We start from the raw sequence: 16,930 nt of genomic DNA on the forward strand, positions 1-16,930 counted from the left end.
ATCACTTAAAGATAATCCTAATCAGTTTCACAGCAAAATCTAGGAATTGTCCTCTTGGCCCACAATGCCTACTGTGAAGGATATATTTTCCACTACTACATTTGTGCATGTCCTTGGCCACCCTGTTAACTGCCCATCAAATGAAAATAAAGACCACTGTTGTTTCAAAAACAAAAACAAAAAGCTGCTTAATACTGTTTAATAGTGATCCTTATCCAAAAATAACTTAGGAGACAAAAATAACTGGAATCTCATGTCTCTTGTACATTCCAAAGGTGTCTGATTTGGAAGAGAGAAGTCACAAGGAGTAGGTAAGAAAGGGTATTTGAAGACCATAAACACCCTCACCACAGAGATTTTGGGTTCTATAACCACAGCTATCTCAGCATCCTTCTGCTGATCTCAGATGATACACCCTACTCCTTCTACCTGTGGACTTAGGTCTACGCACTCCTTAGAGTCAAAGGTGCTTCAGTTCTCAATGATTCAAGCCCCCAGCTCAGTCCCAAATCCAGCAACCTTAAGAAAATACTGTGCGTTATTCAATAAAGAAGTGATAGTAGAGATATTAAAAAATTTAACTTGTATAATCAACCATTAAAGATTCTTTGGCTGCCTACCGCATGCAAGGCATCGTACTATGCCAATTATATTATTTCTTCCTTTAAACTTTCACAGCCATAAACAAGATTCCACCTGTGAAGTCGTGTAGAGCCATCCTTTGTTCCCACGCCTTGGTTCAAGGCTACCTAGACTCTGCCATAGAAATGTCACCTTGATAGGATTTTGCACGCTGTTTGTTTCCTGTTCCTTTCCACTGAGAAGACTGAGGAGGAAGACTGGCTCCGCTTCCACCTGTGTCCTAGAACTGGTTTTATGTGCTTTGATATAACATAGCAAAAAGCTTTCTACGTATTAGATAAGTATCAGGTTTTCCTGTTTTATCAAGAGATGATATTAAAAGAGGCACAGCCAACACAAGTGTCCTCTGTGTGCAAGGGTGGTAAAATGATCAGACCTTCTAGGTTGATGAGAATAGGATTGAAATAGTTTGCAGATTAAAAAATGTCTTCTTTGTTAGAAATCCAGAAAAGAAGCTTATGGGTGAAACAAGAAAGCAAAAACATAGACCAAATAATCTCACTATGCCAGGTGAATGCAAATCCAACATAAATGAATTTGAATATTTCAGTCTGGTTAAACTTTATGTTGGCTGTGCTCTCTTACTTTTGTCAATATATACAGTGCTTATATGTAAAATACTTCCTATTCCATTATCAAATTTAGAGACAAGTATGAAACATACTTTGAAATTTCAATCGTTATTCACACAGACTAGTTAGGGCAGGGCCGAGACACAACGGGCTCCGTAATCAGCTGCCTTTAAGAGTATGGCTCCCACTAAAACTCTCTTTGAAACATTTAACCTAAAGAGTACACAGAAGATAAATTGTTAGAGTTCCCTAAGACAGGTATTTGCTTTTAATCAATGCATGTGCAAACTCTGTAAGACATTTAAGGGGAGTTACTTCTAGAGGCTTCTAACAGAATCTCTTGTGCATAACAAGGCGAGACATGGAGAACACTTTTAAGGAAGAACACACTGTGTGTTTGCTCACGATCCCAAGTCCCTGGAGTGCACCACACTGCTTTAGTCGTGTCCCCTGGGAAAAGAGCATCCACATTTCTGTATCTTGAGAGAACAGGGAAGCTGGCAGGAACGTGTCTTCAACTCAGAGGGATTCCTCCAGCAGCATCCATTCAAACAATAACACAAGTGAGAACATTAGATGATTATGAAGCATTATTTGGCAAAGACACAGCACCGTGCCTGTCATCACCAACTCACAAGAGCTCCTCTAAGCCTCAGCTAACAGATTAAGTAAACATAGAAATATATGCATTTTTTTCCTTTTTAAAGAAAGCTTGTTTATATCATCTTTTACCATAAGGTACGCTGGGGAGCTTATTCAAGAATTTGCTGAGATTCGTATTCTTATTTTTCACGTTTCCAAGGTTCTTCCTCAACACTGCAGTCGGCTGACTTTCCATTGGCTGCCAGAGTTACCTGAAAATAATTACCATCAACATCCAGCTTACAGGCCACGAACCGGAACAAAGCCCCGTGGGTTATGTGGAGAAGCACCAGATCCAAGGTTATGCTACATGACTGGAATACTAGCTTTAAACGGAGTTCCTTCCAAATTGATTTTGGACTTGTCTTGATTTTCAATATTGATTTGTGAATTTAAAACAAAAAGTCTATATTTGCTTTAGGGGTAGTGAGAGACTACAGATGCTTTGCAATTTGGGGAATAATGTCTATGTTTTTAGGATTGTGAGGTGTCTAACTACCCATCACACATTAACACAGTCCTTCAAGTACAGTGCCCATGTGCTGCTCCATACAACCACAGAGAAAACAATCCAGGACAAGGCAGCTAGTTCTACTCATGCATGTGAAAGGTTCAGTTGCAATGAGGCCAGGCAGATTTCATGTATGCCTAATTTTAAAATCAAAAATCATGAGGCATTGGCTTTACCGAATAAGTTACCCCAGGTTTAAAAATTAAAAAGAAAAGGGGGAGGGGATATTAAAAGTATGTATAAATTATTTCAATGCAGATATTTAACAATTAAATATAATTACCAGACCGTCTATATCATGCTTACCTGGCTCAAAGTGAACTGAACCCTCACGCAGAATGGGAGGGTCTCTCCTCCACTGCTAAGTAGTTTTCCTAGCTTACCTTCTGTCTGTCTGTCCTCAAGGTCATGTGCAAACTTAAACCCACGACTGATATTCCACATAATGGAGAGACTGGATTTATGGAAGCATTAGAATATGGAGACATGACAAACGCAGCAATGTTGGAAAGAAATCTGACCTTCGTCTTACCCAAGTGGAAGTGAACTGCATGCAGCATGAGCACACACAACATGCTAGGAACAGAGAACCAAGTGCCCTTCACGAACCAAGCAAATGAAAACAAAACTATTCATTCCTCCAATCCCTGTTAGCCCCACAGCTTTGCTTTTTTAGAAAGACCATGCAATTAGCATTGACTGCTCCACATGCAGTTATTGTGATTAAAATTTAGCTATTACATAAAACTTCAAACTACTATTACCAGGCAAGAGTTTGAATCTAGAGAGACCAGCATAACATAACAATGCTTGAAGTGGTTAAAGTTTTGACCAGAGCTGCGGCAAATTTGTTTCCCTTTCAGTGAACTGTCGAGAAAGACTGCCAGGGACAGACTGCCTGAAGAAAGCTGCCTGTTCACTGTGACCTAAAATGTGCCTATTTCGTCCTCAGTAATGAGCTCGATCAATAGCAGTGCAGAATTATCAATCACAGTGTGGTGCCTTTGGAAGAGCCAGACAGCACTTGGGGGAGGTGTTTTTTGTTTTGTTTTTTGTTTGTAAGTACTGGGGCCTATGTTTCAAAAGTAGTTGGGACAGCAGCTTTTTTTTTTTTTTTTTTTGGCAGTTCCTTTCCTGGCTGGGCTAAAGAAAGCTGGGACTCCACTCCCCAGCTCATTCCACTCCTTTCTCCAACCACCTGGGTAATAGGAAAGAAAGAAGGAAGTGGCATTGGCAATAAGCATTGACATCTCCCATCTCAGTTCTTAAAAAGTGAGCAATAGCGAGACTGAGAATTGACTAGAAGGAAGTCGAAAAGAATGAATGGATACATGTGACCCAGATATTCTCAGAAAGACTGTAGATTCACATCCATAGCTCTGCCTGCCCCCTTCCCATGGCAGTGTCAACACAGTTAACTGACTCAGAGTGAGAAGAGTCAACTTGCTTCACCTAGCCAAGGCTGAGGACCAAATAACCTTCACTTAGCTGAACCCAATCACTTCATTAAAAATGCAGACAGTTGAAATAGTTATTAAATCAAAAAGGGCCATTTTAATCATCTTCATGGCCTGCTCAGTTTGACCACTGACCGTCTAAATGCTAATTAACCAACAAGGCCACAGGTAGTTGGTTGGGTAGTCAATTTTATAGTGAGACTGAACCTCTATCTCTTTGGAACTGTCCAGCAAAAAGCTTATCTGAAATATAGCGAGGAATAAAGATGCTACAAGGATACATGCAACAAGTATTTACTGAGCACCTACAACATACTGGGCAATTTTAGGTGCTGGGACACAGTAGGATACATGGAGACAAAGTCTCACTCCTTGTGGGTTTACTTCCTGGGGACAGGGATAATTCACAAACATCTCCCTTTAGAGTTTGAAATATTCCACTTTTAAACATGAAGTAAATTTCTCCTGATATGCTTGGTGTCCTTCAAGAAAAAAGAAATCCAGGAAGTCTGAAATCTAAAGATATCTCCATGCCCACACACCTTCTTTTTCAAAACATGTCCTACACAATATTAAGATGCCTCTTGAGAAGCTCCAAAAGGGCCATCCAGCAATTAACCACGAGGATTCTTCTTACATACAATTGTGACATTTTAAAAAAGTAGTGATTGCATTTTGTTTTGTACTCTTTTTCCTTGTATGGCAATAATTTGAGTTCAGGTCTTATCTCCGCTACAACATTGCACCTTGTTTTTGCTGTCCTCTAGTGTCTAATTCAGGGCTTTGTAGGTAACAGGTACTCAATAAATACTTGATGAATGATCAAAATATAGGATGTGACAGGAATGATATGGAGCACTCAGCTAAACCTTACAAGGCACACAGTAAACACTTGTTAAATATAGCAGAACATAAGGCCGTTCATAAGAATGTTGACCCTTGTTGATCCAAACTATCATTTTGATGGGGAATAATCCAGCTCATTTACTCAGATGTGGGAAACACTAACTTTCCAGGAGAATGGATCATGCCCTTAGGGACATCTGAATTTCTAATAATTTGAATCATTTTCACTGAGTCAATTAATTTGTGCAATTGCCTCTTGATGGGTGGGTTCCCTTCCTAATTTGTATCAGATCCCTGATCTGCCCACACATGTACCTGATGTAGAGGGACCAAGCAAAAGACTGCGCTGGTCCACTAGAATTCTGGACCTACATCACAGTCCAATAAAGAGAATTGTGTCTCTGTTGCCTTTAGTTGCCTGGCAAAAACCATAGTATGTATTTAGAATGGCCCAGAAGTGACAAAGGAAGAAATTAGCGATTAAATGTGACCTTGTCAGCAGAAGTCATAATGGTACCAGATATCTGTGTTGGGTTCAGATTGTCCTCAGTGGCTGCATAGTATCATTTTCGCAAACCAACCCCTAGAGTTGACTCTGCTCACCTGCCAGGGTTTCTCCAAGTTTGCTTCACTCTGGTCATGACACTCTGATTTTGACAATGTCAAGTTAGTTACAATGAAAGCTAGACAGAGCCCATCATGCTTGAAGACTTAGCACCCAACAGCTTGGAAGAGAGCCCAGAACATCCGTGCTGCAGGAAAGATGGCGCTGCCAGGCAGTGTGTGGATGTAGTGCTTTTTAAAAGATATCTCTGGATAATTATTTTGACGGATAGCTATCCTTTAATTGAAATTGCTTCCTCATTTTTGGAGCAAAGTGACTTCCAGGTCAAAACTCACCCTTCTCACAAAAATAATTAAGAGAAAGATAGCTGTGCAAAGTTAGGTGGGCACATTTTTGACCAACATGTGATACACAGCAAGGAGGAACACTTGCGCTATTCCAATCAAATGATGCTAGGGATTTCTCTTGGTGTTTCATTTGAGGAATAGAATATCTGAAAGCCTGCAAAGCTCTAGCAGCCACAAATTCTTGGGCAAAATATTCAAGAAAACCGATCAAATTAGTCAAGTGGGGTGGATGGGGGCAGAAGAATGGTTGTTTTACGTCACATGGATGAAATGAGCAACTGATTGGCTCTTTCATTGTTAGACCTGTTGATTTCCCGCCATGTTAGACACAGAGTTAGATGATCTGGGACACATAGAAGCTCAGGTTACATGACTCTTTAGAAAAATAAATGTGACAATAATACATGCAGGACTTTGTGTTTGTTTTTTGAAGAAATTGAGCATGCACTACTATATACAGGTCTCGATATCCATGAATGGGAAAGGTACCTTGCACTCATCTACTATGACAGAGTTGTGTGCAGCATAGACACACTGATTAGAGTTGCTTTCCCTGTGGTTCTTCATGTCATCATAAATGGATTGAGTCTTGGTCATTTCAATATCTTCATGCACTCGGTGCTGGGAGTCAATGGTATCCAGTTCGGACTTGGAAAGGTGGTAGACAATCCCAGCCCCAAAAGAGTCACCCACGACATTGACTGATGTTCTCATCCTGTCCCTGGGGACAAAGCACAGAAAAAGTTTAGGGAGGAGGCAATATGATGTGGTGGTTGAGAGGTCACGGTCTGGAACCAGAGAGACCTAGGGTTGCGTTTCGGCCCTAACCTCTTCCCCCTGCCTGATCTGGGGCAAGTTACTTAACATTCATAAGCCTTGACTTCCAGCATGGCAATTGGAGATAACACTGATACTTCTCTCATAGGCTTGTGAGAAAATTAAGTGAGATAATATATATAAAGTGCTTGGCAAAATGTCTGATAAATGGTAAACACCCAATAAACAATGGAAAAGAAAAGTAGGAGGAGGCGGAAGAAAGAATCAGAGAGAAATAATGTGTCCAAATCTCAGAATTAGTGCCCACGCTCCAGACACACCTGGCTGTGTTCAGCAATCCCTCCTGATTTAAACTGCTCTTTGAAGACTCTGCACTATCTCAACTTATTTTATTTATTAGTTCTACTGGAAAGACTAACCGCCTGTGAACTCTCCCATCTTTTTATAAGACTGGAAACTAACCCCCCATTCCCCTGCGTACCCCACCAACAAGACACAGCTGCTGGATAAGAAACTCAGACACAATTTTCTCATTGACCAATATGTGTTATGACTATGTGTCCGGATAAAACCAAAATACTTTAATCTTGCTCTCTCTATTAACCTAAAAAAAATTAAATCTTCCAGGGTATTTGTGAAACCAGGAAGTATTAAGAAAACCCTTCCTCAAATCCTGTGTTGCCAGTTCTGACTTGAAAAATACGATGGTTAGTAACTCTCCCTCTTAGAAGGTCAGAGCCAAGAAAGCTAATTATGTTTTTAAAAGTTGTGTCTTCTCATCCATAAGTTCAGGCCAAATCAGTGTGAAGAATCCTTTTGGCCATGTTTACTAGATATGCAAAGTCCTAAAGAGAAGGGTGCTGGAAAATCACACGAAAAAAGTAAAAAAATATATATAAAAGGAAGGAGTTTAGGTAAAGATGCTGCCAAGACATTCTAAGTCCAGGACATTCCAGACTTCCATTCAAATAATATTAGTTCCAGGCACAGTGGAAACCTTTATTTGTTCCTGGAACAAAGGTCTAAAATAAATTCTAGTTGCTGCTATTGAATCTGTTTCTTACTAGAGAATAATGATAATGAAACCACGCTAGGAAGAGTCTGGCCTGGCTCCCTTGCAAGGCCAGCTGTCTGCAAGGTGTAGGCCAGTGGTCCTTCTGATTTCAACCAGGAAGATGCTGTCCATCGGGGAAAAAAGACTGATCAGAGTGACTGTCACTCTCAGGGGCATCTCTTCACCTGAGAACGCTCTTGCCCTTCTTCTGATTTGGAGAGTCTGCCTCGGTGATCGAATCTGTATGTGAATGAAGACTGGGTCTTGAGGTCATCCACAAAATCAGGCACTTAGATTGTGAAGAAGCCCCAATAAAAGGGCACAAGAAGGAATGCATGGTAGTAGTTTCTATAAAGCACAGACTCTAGAGGCAGCTTGATGTAGTTCAAATGCTAGATATGCCCCTCACCTGTTGGACAATCCTGATCATACTGAACATTTGTGAGCCTTAGTTATCTCATCTATAAAATAGAAATAATAAAAATGTCCCATACCTAAGGGTTGTGGTGAAGATTAAAAACACAACAAAGTGCTTAGCATAGTTCCAGACATTTAGTAAGAACTCAAAGAACATGATTTAATGTATGATGTGTACTTTTAATATTACTATAAATTTTTATCAAGTCAATTCAAATATATCTGTGGCAGCTCCTATGCAGAACACCCAAATATGCCTGGTCAAGCTACTGTCTCCCCGTGAAAACATTAACCCTATTTATAGAACAACAATCCCCATGGTAACACTCCCAACTAACTAGATGTGTTATTTGTCTAACACGTAGCTGTGGTCTACTTTGGAGCTATTCAACTACACTTTCAATCCCTCCTGGCGTGTGTCCCAAGTCATGTATCCAATACCTTTGACCAATTGTTAAATTCCAAAGATTGCTAAAGTCTTCAATAGCAATGCTCTGAGTATCCATTGATCTCATGGCCCAGAAAAATCTGCCTAACTGGCAAAGGGAGAGACCAAAGGTCAGGTGGTGGCAGTGGTGGTAGTAATAGCAATGATGATAGCTAACACTTATATCACACCTACTATGTATAGGAATATACTTTACAGATACTACCTTATTTAATCCTCATCACAACTCTGTAAGAGGGACTATTATTCACATTTACTAGATGATAAAACTGAGGCCTGGAGAGATTAGTGGCTTCCCAAAGTCCCACATCCTAGCAAAAACGTAGCCAGGATCCCTCCCAGGGAACAGCGCTGCCTTATGTAGGGGATGTGATGGATAGGGGCGGGAGAGATTCTGGCTTCGTTCTGAACATGTTGATTGTGAGGCATGTGACTCAGTCCAGAGGAGATGCTCCACAGTTGGCTGTGGATAGGGACTGAGGGTCAGAAGACCTATCTGAGGTGCAGGTGGTAAATCAGGAATCATCACATGACAATGGCAGGGGTGCCACAGGGGTGTTTGCTTCACCCTTGGAGAGAATGCAGAGTGAGAAGAGCAGACAATCTAGGCTGGAACACTGAGGTCAACCAACATTTAAGGAATGGGCAAAGGAATAAGAGCCTGCAAAAGTGAAAGGAAATTAGAAGAGTTTGGTGTATCAGAAGTAAAGGGAAGTATGTTTTTACAGTAAAGGTGTGGTGAACAATGCTAGCTCTTGCCTAGGGGTCAGCTACGACAAGGAAAAGAAGTATCTTTTGGTTTTAGCAATAAAGAGGCCACTGTTGGCCTGGCATGGGCAATTTTAGTACAGAGGTGGGGACGAAAGGCAGCTCACTACAGGCAAAAAAAATTGAATGTGAGGTGAAGAAATGGATGTTATGAATAATCAACTTATTCAAGAAGATTGAGATGAGGAGAGAAAATGGTAGATGGAGACAGGAGATAGAAGAATTTTTGTTTTGTTTCATTTTATTTTAAGAGGTAGAATATTTGCACATGTTTAAGCCAGAATGAGAAGAAGCTAGTAGAGAAGAAACTGAAGCTACAGAGAAGAGGGAATAATTGCGGAGTTAGGTCCCTTGGGAGGTCAGAGAGGATGGCAATCCAGGGGGCCGATGAAGGCCATTTCCTTTGGTGGAGGGACTCTATTCCAGTCGCTACCAAAGAGAAGCAGTGAAGAGCAAGTTTATAAAGATAGACTTCTAAGCAACATGGCAGGAAGTTAAAGGAGATCTGTTGAACAGCAGATGTTAATTTGGATTAAACTAAAATATCAGCGCTCTACCATGCGAGGTTCCCTGGCCACAAAGCATACTGGGAAAATTCCCAGGGTGCCCAGACAGGACATGGGTCATGGCTGCTCTGTATACATCTCCCTTCCTGAAAATTCTGCAGCGTAGAACACCTTGAGGCTACCAGGGGGATGTCTGACCAGCTCTGGGGAAGTTTCACTCTGGCCTGAAGCAGGATATGGGAACTTATGGTTCATGTGTGGAAAGTTTCTCCACAGGCAAATAGTTTCATATTCTCTCACAATCACCCCTGACCACTCAGGAAACCAAATCTTTCATGTTGATCTCAGGAGCTTTAAGGCTACTTGGTAAAAAGAAATTTTAGATCACTTAATGCTATCTTTGGGTCTGGATGCTGTGCATTAGGGAATGGAGATAAGAGCAGAACCTTGCATTCAGTGGATTCACTACAGCTATCCTTGGAGGCCACCAGGAACCAAAAATGAGAGAGGGATTCACTCAGTTATTTCATACTGAGTCACTGGGTCTGGCTCACTGGAAGAAGAGCAAGTGCCAAGGTGCTCTGTCTTTTTTCTACTTTTCAATCTAAATCTTCTAGCCGGAAGATGTAGGGTTGTCTGGAAATCCTGGTTCTCACAGAAGAATAGAGCCAAGGAAGCTGGGTCACCCACAACTCATCTGGGCCCTTGTATTGGGTCTAACCATATGAAATTGCAGTTTCTGTAGGTCTAAGAAGGCCAAATATTGGCAATTTCGTATGGTTCAACTTAATAGAAACAAACCATAGTGTCTGCTTCTCAGAATGTAGGGTGTGGAGGGACTGTCTTTAGGGGCACAGTGTGGCAAAGGGGTCACCTAAGGTCCCAGACATGAGTAGGCTGGCATAATTCTGGGCATCCCAGGGCTAAGGTCGATGGGGTTAGTGAGGGGAAGGAGACCCACCCAAGCACTGGTGAAGAGCGTAGTTTTGGATTCCAGCCAGGATGGCAATCCTGGCTCCAGCAGGCAAGTTTCTCAGCCTTTCCCACTCAGCTTTCTCATTTGTAAAATATGGAAATTAACACCCACCTCCAAGCACATTTGAGAAGATAATAACTGCTAACATGTATTGAGTACTTGTCAACTGAGAGGTCCTCAACCAAATTTTTCCATATAAAAGGCTTATATGGCACAAACAAACTGCTCATTGTATTTCTATAATTAGTCCAAGTGAAAAGGGGATCAGATCACTCCCTCTTTTATTCCCCCACCAAGTCTTATCATACTCCTTTTTTTTTTTTTTTTTTAATCTAGCACACTGTTGGGATTTCTTGATGCCATTACTAGGCTACATGCTCTTTGAATGCTGAGACCATGTTTTATTTACTTATGGCACAGGTGGGGTGGGGGAGTGTGGGGAGGTCAGTATGTAAAGGAGGGCAGGGAAGGAATGGATTGTTTAAGAGTTGAAAGCAGATGAACTCTGCAGACAGAATTGGGTTTTGCGTAATAAACATCTGGGTGGATGCTTTAGGGGTGAAAAGTTAGGATGCCGGGCATGATCTAGAAGGACGAGGAGGGAGACACAGAAAGCCCAAGTTGCTTTGCAGATGAAAATAAGAGAGATGTCCAGAAAGCTGGGGGAGACCCAAAAAAGATGGAGAACAAGGAAGCCTGACAAGGAAGGAAGGCTAGGAAAGGTGAAAACCAACGCAGAGAGAGATTCCTAGGGGTGGGGAACACTAAAAGATTTTTTAAAAAGAAATGCCTAATATTAAATTTTTATTTTATTCCTGTGCTGCCTGAAATTATTAACAATGAAACAACACTTGAGATTAAATTGCAGGTGAAGGGAGGCTTTCTCATTTTCATTTTATTACTCTCCTGAGCTTTGCTCCCTCCCTTCCCATGAGTACACATTTCTTTTGTGAAATATTAAAAAATGGTTTTCTTGTGCTGGAGTATAGCCTCACCCTACTCCCTTGATCTACAATTATACTGCCTCGAGCCAGGGATTCTTTGGTGGGAGAGAGAAGGACGTAGTGGGAAAGAGGTCACATTCCATGGTGAATTTGATGCAGACTAGAGATAAAATAAGATGTAGAAAAGAGGAGAACTCAGTGCAAGTGGGAAACCAGAGCAAAAGACTAAGATAAACATAAGCCCCGGAATCTTTAGAGATATGGCTGATGTAGGAATTAGTTTTCTTTTCCACTAGACATGGAGTGGAGGGTAACTCAGGTGTGTGTGTGTGTGTGTGTGTGTGTGCGTGCGCGCACGTGTATGCCTTAAGTAAGAAAAACAGAACCCAGATTGGTACAACTGGAACATTCAGATCCGTGGGTTTGAATCCCAGTTCAGCCATTTACTATCCACTAAATTGGGATAAGTTACTTCTCTCTCAACCCCAATTTTCTCAACTGTAAAACGGGGATAAAGCTATTAGCTGTCTCATAATTTGCTGTGACGTTTAAATAAGTCTCCAATTTGATTTTTGTTTGGACAAATGCATGAACTATCAACAGTTACTCAAAAGAGTAGAGGTGCTCATATACCCACAGTCAGAAAATCCTGCTCTCCTTCCCTGTCCGCTAGTCCACTGCTTCTGGAAGGGGGGGCCCTGGAGACTGCTCCATCAGCATCACCCAGGGACTTGTTAGAAATGCCAACTCTTCAGCCCCACCCCAGACCTCTTAAATCTCCAGGAGATTTTGGTGCATGCTCAAATTTGAGAACTAATGCTCTATTCCCTCCAGAGAAGGATGCCCGTGGGAGAGCTACAGAGCCCTCATGCAGGGCAGAGGCTCTTTAAGGTCTTCCTTATAAGTGCCACCTCAACTATATCCCTCGATTAGCACATATGAGCCCAGAAAAGATCTCACCAGCAGAGTCTTATGTGACAAGTGGGCCACAGGTCCACATAGGTTTCACTTTATTTTGGCTTTCCTTTTCCCACCGTAAGCAGACCTAGTTATTTATTTCCTCTTCCTGGTACTGGCTCCCAATTTTCACTCCATCCTGCCACCTTCAGAGAGGGTGGGGTGTCAGTGAGGTCTCATAAATATCTACCAAGGGTTCCTGACACAAAGGGCTTGTTGGACCTGGAGAAGGTGCTGGTGTTGATCAGTCCTGCCCATCCAGTGTTCTAGGATTCAGGCCCTTTCAGGGGGCTGAATTTACAGGGCGGCTAAGCCTGCCCATTGAAAAGCATCCAGGGCTTAGCAGGCAGTAATGAGGCTGGCTGGTCTTCAGCAGCTGGCAAACACCACGACGTGTTAAATGTCACTACGGGCTTTGTTTGATTTTAAATTGAAAAAGTGTTAGAGTTATGAAAGTTTACAAACCTTGCCTAGAGAGGGAAAAAAATGCCCCCTTTTCTTTTTCTCTGCTTGTCCTCCACAGACTACTTTTCTAGGGAATGGCCAATCTCCCCTGCACTCCCATCTCAACTCAGACCACCCACCCCTCGCCCCGCTTTCAAACTAATGAGCACCAGACAGCCACAGAGCTCATGACCAAGAGCTGGTTTCCAAAACTCCTCTTGCTGGTGAGAAAGAATGTGGCACCATTGCTAATTCACAGCAGATCTGACCTAGCTACAGACAGCCATGCACCATTTTCCCAGGATCCTCTACCTTTCCTGTTTTTTTTTCTTCTTAAGGGGAATGTTCACGCTTATTTGTATACAAACATCCATCACCAGCAGAATCCTACTCTAGGTCTGAAAACCAGAAGGGTACTCAAAGGCACTGGGCCTAGACTCCGGCTTTCGAGCTGACAAGTTATTGTTCCCATTGTACATATGATGTAGTGGAGTAACTTGCCCAGAGTTCTACAGGTAGTAAGTGCAGAGCTCAGACCTAGGGCTCCTGCCTCTTGGCCTTTCTCTCTCTTGAGCACACACCTCCCTCCATCTGGGACCAGAGCCCCAGAACTAGAGAAGAGCTCTTCATTTGTTCCTTTCTTTCCAGCTCCAACCCAGGATAAAGTTTTCTCTTACATGATTTCATCAATATAGTTAATCCAAAAGGATCATCACTTTTTTTTTTATTATTCAGCCAACTCCCGCCTGCTGACACGTTTCAGCCCTGGAGTTAGGATGGCCTGTTTCCCTGTGCGAGTGCAAGCATGTGAGCACCTGCTTGGGGTGATCAGCCGGGAGGACCTGGCCCTCATATTCCATTTGCTGACATCTAGGTCAGCAGCAGGCAGGGTTTTGAATGTTTCGCAAAGTGACTCTCACTCAACAGGCTTGAAAGCACACGACTGCCAAGAAGACCAGGGCCCACAATGGCAGAACTACTGGGGCTGGAGGACTTCAATTATAAGACTGGCTGAGACCTTGATTGTGCTCTGTCTGTCCTCATTTAGGGTGTTTGTTTTGTTTTAATCTTCAGAGGAGAGGAAGAAAATAGGTCAAACAAAAAATTCTCTAGTTAGTATGTAGAACCAGGGGCATCTTAGTCCATTTGTGCTGCTATAACAAAATACCTGAGATTGGGGAATTTACAAAGAACAGAAATTTATTTCCTCACAGTTCTGGAGGTTGGGAAGTCCAAGATCAAGGCTCTGGCAACTGGTGAGGGCCTTCTTGCTGCATCATCACATGATGGAAAGCAGAAGGGCAAAGAGAGAGCAAGAAGGGCCAAACTCGACCTTTTATAATGACACCAATCCCACCCACCCAGAAGGGTGGAGCCCTCATGGCCTAATCACCTCTTAAAGGTTCCACCTATTAATATTGTTACAATGGCAATTAAATTTCAACCTGAGTTTCAAAGGGTTCAAACATTCAAAGCAAAGCCCAGGGGTGACCCTAATAAATCTGTCTTTCCCAGTCTTTCTGACTCTGGACCTCTCTGTTCGTTCTCCCCATGGTTAGAACCGCTTGGTACAAATTAGGAGGCCATGTGGGGTGGGGTGAAGGGCCCTGACCTGGCTACACAAGCTCTGCCTCATGTCAGGCAGGAGACTGGGCCCTCCCCATCGCCAGTGTCCTTATCTGTGACATATGCTGCAGGGCATGCTAAGGATTAAATGAACCCGATAGTGCTCACCAAATGTCAGCTCCTGTTCCTCATTCCTGATTAGATCAGTGCATTTTTTTCCACTCAAAGGCATTTGTGTTATAACAAGGGGCAGCCTTTGGAATAATACTTTTTACAAAGATGGATCTCTAAAGGTGGTTTCAGGCCTCAGAAATAAGTGCAAGAAGAGCCGAGGTGATGTAGTCACAGCAGGCAGGACCCTAATGGCAACATGAGTTGAGGGGCTTCAGGAGGCAAAGAGGCGAGGGGGACACGGTATAAATAAGCAGCAGGTCCCGGGGAGCAGGTGGGGTTGGGATGGCTTCCTGTGTCTTTCTTCTTGTGCAGAGAGGCCCTGATTATCAGCCAGCAACTGCGGTTCAGGTGAGCTCCGTCCTCTCAGACCACTGCCAATGTCTTCATCTCCCCTTCGTCCCCCTCCCTGTCCAAATCCTACCGCATGCCCATGTCTCCATCACCCTGTCATCCTCCCCCAAACCTTCCCACCCACACCCCACCATCCAGTCCCAGTTGCCTTTCTGAACAGATGTCATGGGAAAGGCTGCCCCTTGGGGCCAACATGGGGCACAGAGACGACCAAACTAGCAGGGAAGGGCCCCAGCACCTCACTCTCGCCACCGAGACACTGTCAGGGACAGATGTGAGGTTACTTAGTTTGCTTTTCTCCTTCCTGCTAAAGGCATTTCCAGAGCACTTTTCTCATGATGAAAGAGCCAGTCAGGAAGACCCAGGACCTTCCTTGCAGCCCTCCCGAGCTGAGCAGACCACGCTCAGGGAGCCACTTCTTATCTCTAACCTAAGCCCCACTGGCGGCGCCAACAGCAGGCCCGTCTCAGAGTGAGATCAGGCTTCCTTCTAGCCTTCCCAGATGTCCTTCCCTCCAGCCACTCACGTTTTTCCCTCTTTAGAAGGCTGGAGGTAGGGAGAAAAAACAAACTCAAGTTCACAAAATGTGGCTTCTGGATCTTAAAATCTATGCCAGTAAATTTCAGAAAACTTGCCACTGGCATGTGAGGCAGCTTGAAAAGTAAAAGTGTGGGCAGCACTTTGGCCGTGGCCCTCTGTGCCAGCACTTGTCACTCTGATGTTGACGCCCCTGGCATCATCCAAGGTCCTATCATTCAACTCCAAGACCAGACAGGAGGCACCGCAGTACATCTCCTAGAACATCAGAGCCCTATGGAGAGAAAGCAGCCTTTCCAACCTTCTTACTGGAGACCATCTGGCCAGACCTGCCCACCTTTGTGGACGTGCAATGAGTCTCCCACACAAGGAAAATGTCCTTCCCTGGGAAAGGGAGCTGGGCTACACATGCATGGTCAAGTTCAGGCCATTCTTTGTGGCCTTCGAGGCTGTCCACCTTGCCTCACCCTTCACCCCTCCCTGCCTCCAGCAATACTAGACCACTCATATGTCCACACTCTTTGTAGCCTTCATGCAGGCTGCCCTTGGCGGGAATGTTTTCTCTTCCACCTGCGTATAACTGGTAACTTCCATCTATCAGTGGTGATTCAGCTCAGCTACCCTGCCTTTGGAAGCTTGAATGCAAACAGGGAGTGCTCCAAAGCCACGCAGACCTAGGGTTGACTCTCTGTTCATTCCCAAGACACTTTACCTCTCGAAACCTCAGTTTTCTCATCTATTAATATAAAGTGAGAGTAGTAACACTAGACTTGGAGGATAGTTATAAGAGGAAAATGTAGAGTGCTCAGTGTAGTAGCTGGCACTTCCTGAGTACTGAAGTTAGGTAGCCATTTCCATTGTTTCCTGAGATTCTCCATTCTGCCCTTCCCTCCTAGTCCAGGATGGAACCTTTCTCTACCACTGTGTTTGTGTGTGTGTGTTATTTTTTAATCTACTCTAGTGAAGTGTGATTTATATACAATGAAATGTACCCATTTTAAGTGCATAGTTTGATGAGTTTTGACAAATGTAGATACCTGCGCACACCTATAGATATAGCACACTTCTATCGCCCCTAAATGTTTCCTCGTGTCCTTTCCCAGTTAGTCCCCACGCCTCCAACCCTGGCTCCAGGCAACCACTGATCTCTTTCTATTGCTCTACATTCTATTGTCATTCCCTAGAGCTTCACATAAATGGAACCATACAATACATATTCCTTTGTGTCTGCCTTGGTTCACTCAATGTTCACAAATGTTTCGAGAGTCCTTGTGTGCGTCAATAGTTGGTTCCTTATGACTATACTTTTAACTTGGTATTATAATCTATCTGATTCCGGCACTAGACTGTGAGGTCCTCAAAAATTCCATCCTCTTCTTTGGTTCCCAAGTAGGCACTCAGTACATGCGAGAGGGAGGGAAGGAGAGGG

The 16,930-nt window shown here is 43.3% G+C and overlaps 1 protein-coding gene across 1 annotated transcript in view; it reads right to left on the reverse strand.

Moving 5' to 3' along the window:
- Positions 1-1,946: 1,946 nt before the first annotated feature.
- The window catches only part of SLC1A2 (solute carrier family 1 member 2), a 50,592-nt gene continuing 35,608 nt past the window's right edge, over positions 1,947-16,930 (reverse strand). Inside the window, exons 9-10 of the mRNA XM_069469818.1 lie at positions 6,072-6,303; positions 1,947-2,068 (exon numbers count right to left, since the gene is read on the reverse strand). Of these exons, the coding sequence (XP_069325919.1) occupies positions 1,997-2,068; positions 6,072-6,303 (304 nt within the window). The 3' untranslated portion in view covers positions 1,947-1,996. The remainder of the gene's footprint in view (positions 2,069-6,071; positions 6,304-16,930) is intronic.

This window comes from Eulemur rufifrons, chromosome 6, assembly GCF_041146395.1.
Source record: "Eulemur rufifrons isolate Redbay chromosome 6, OSU_ERuf_1, whole genome shotgun sequence".
NCBI classification, from domain to species: Eukaryota; Metazoa; Chordata; class Mammalia; order Primates; family Lemuridae; genus Eulemur; species Eulemur rufifrons.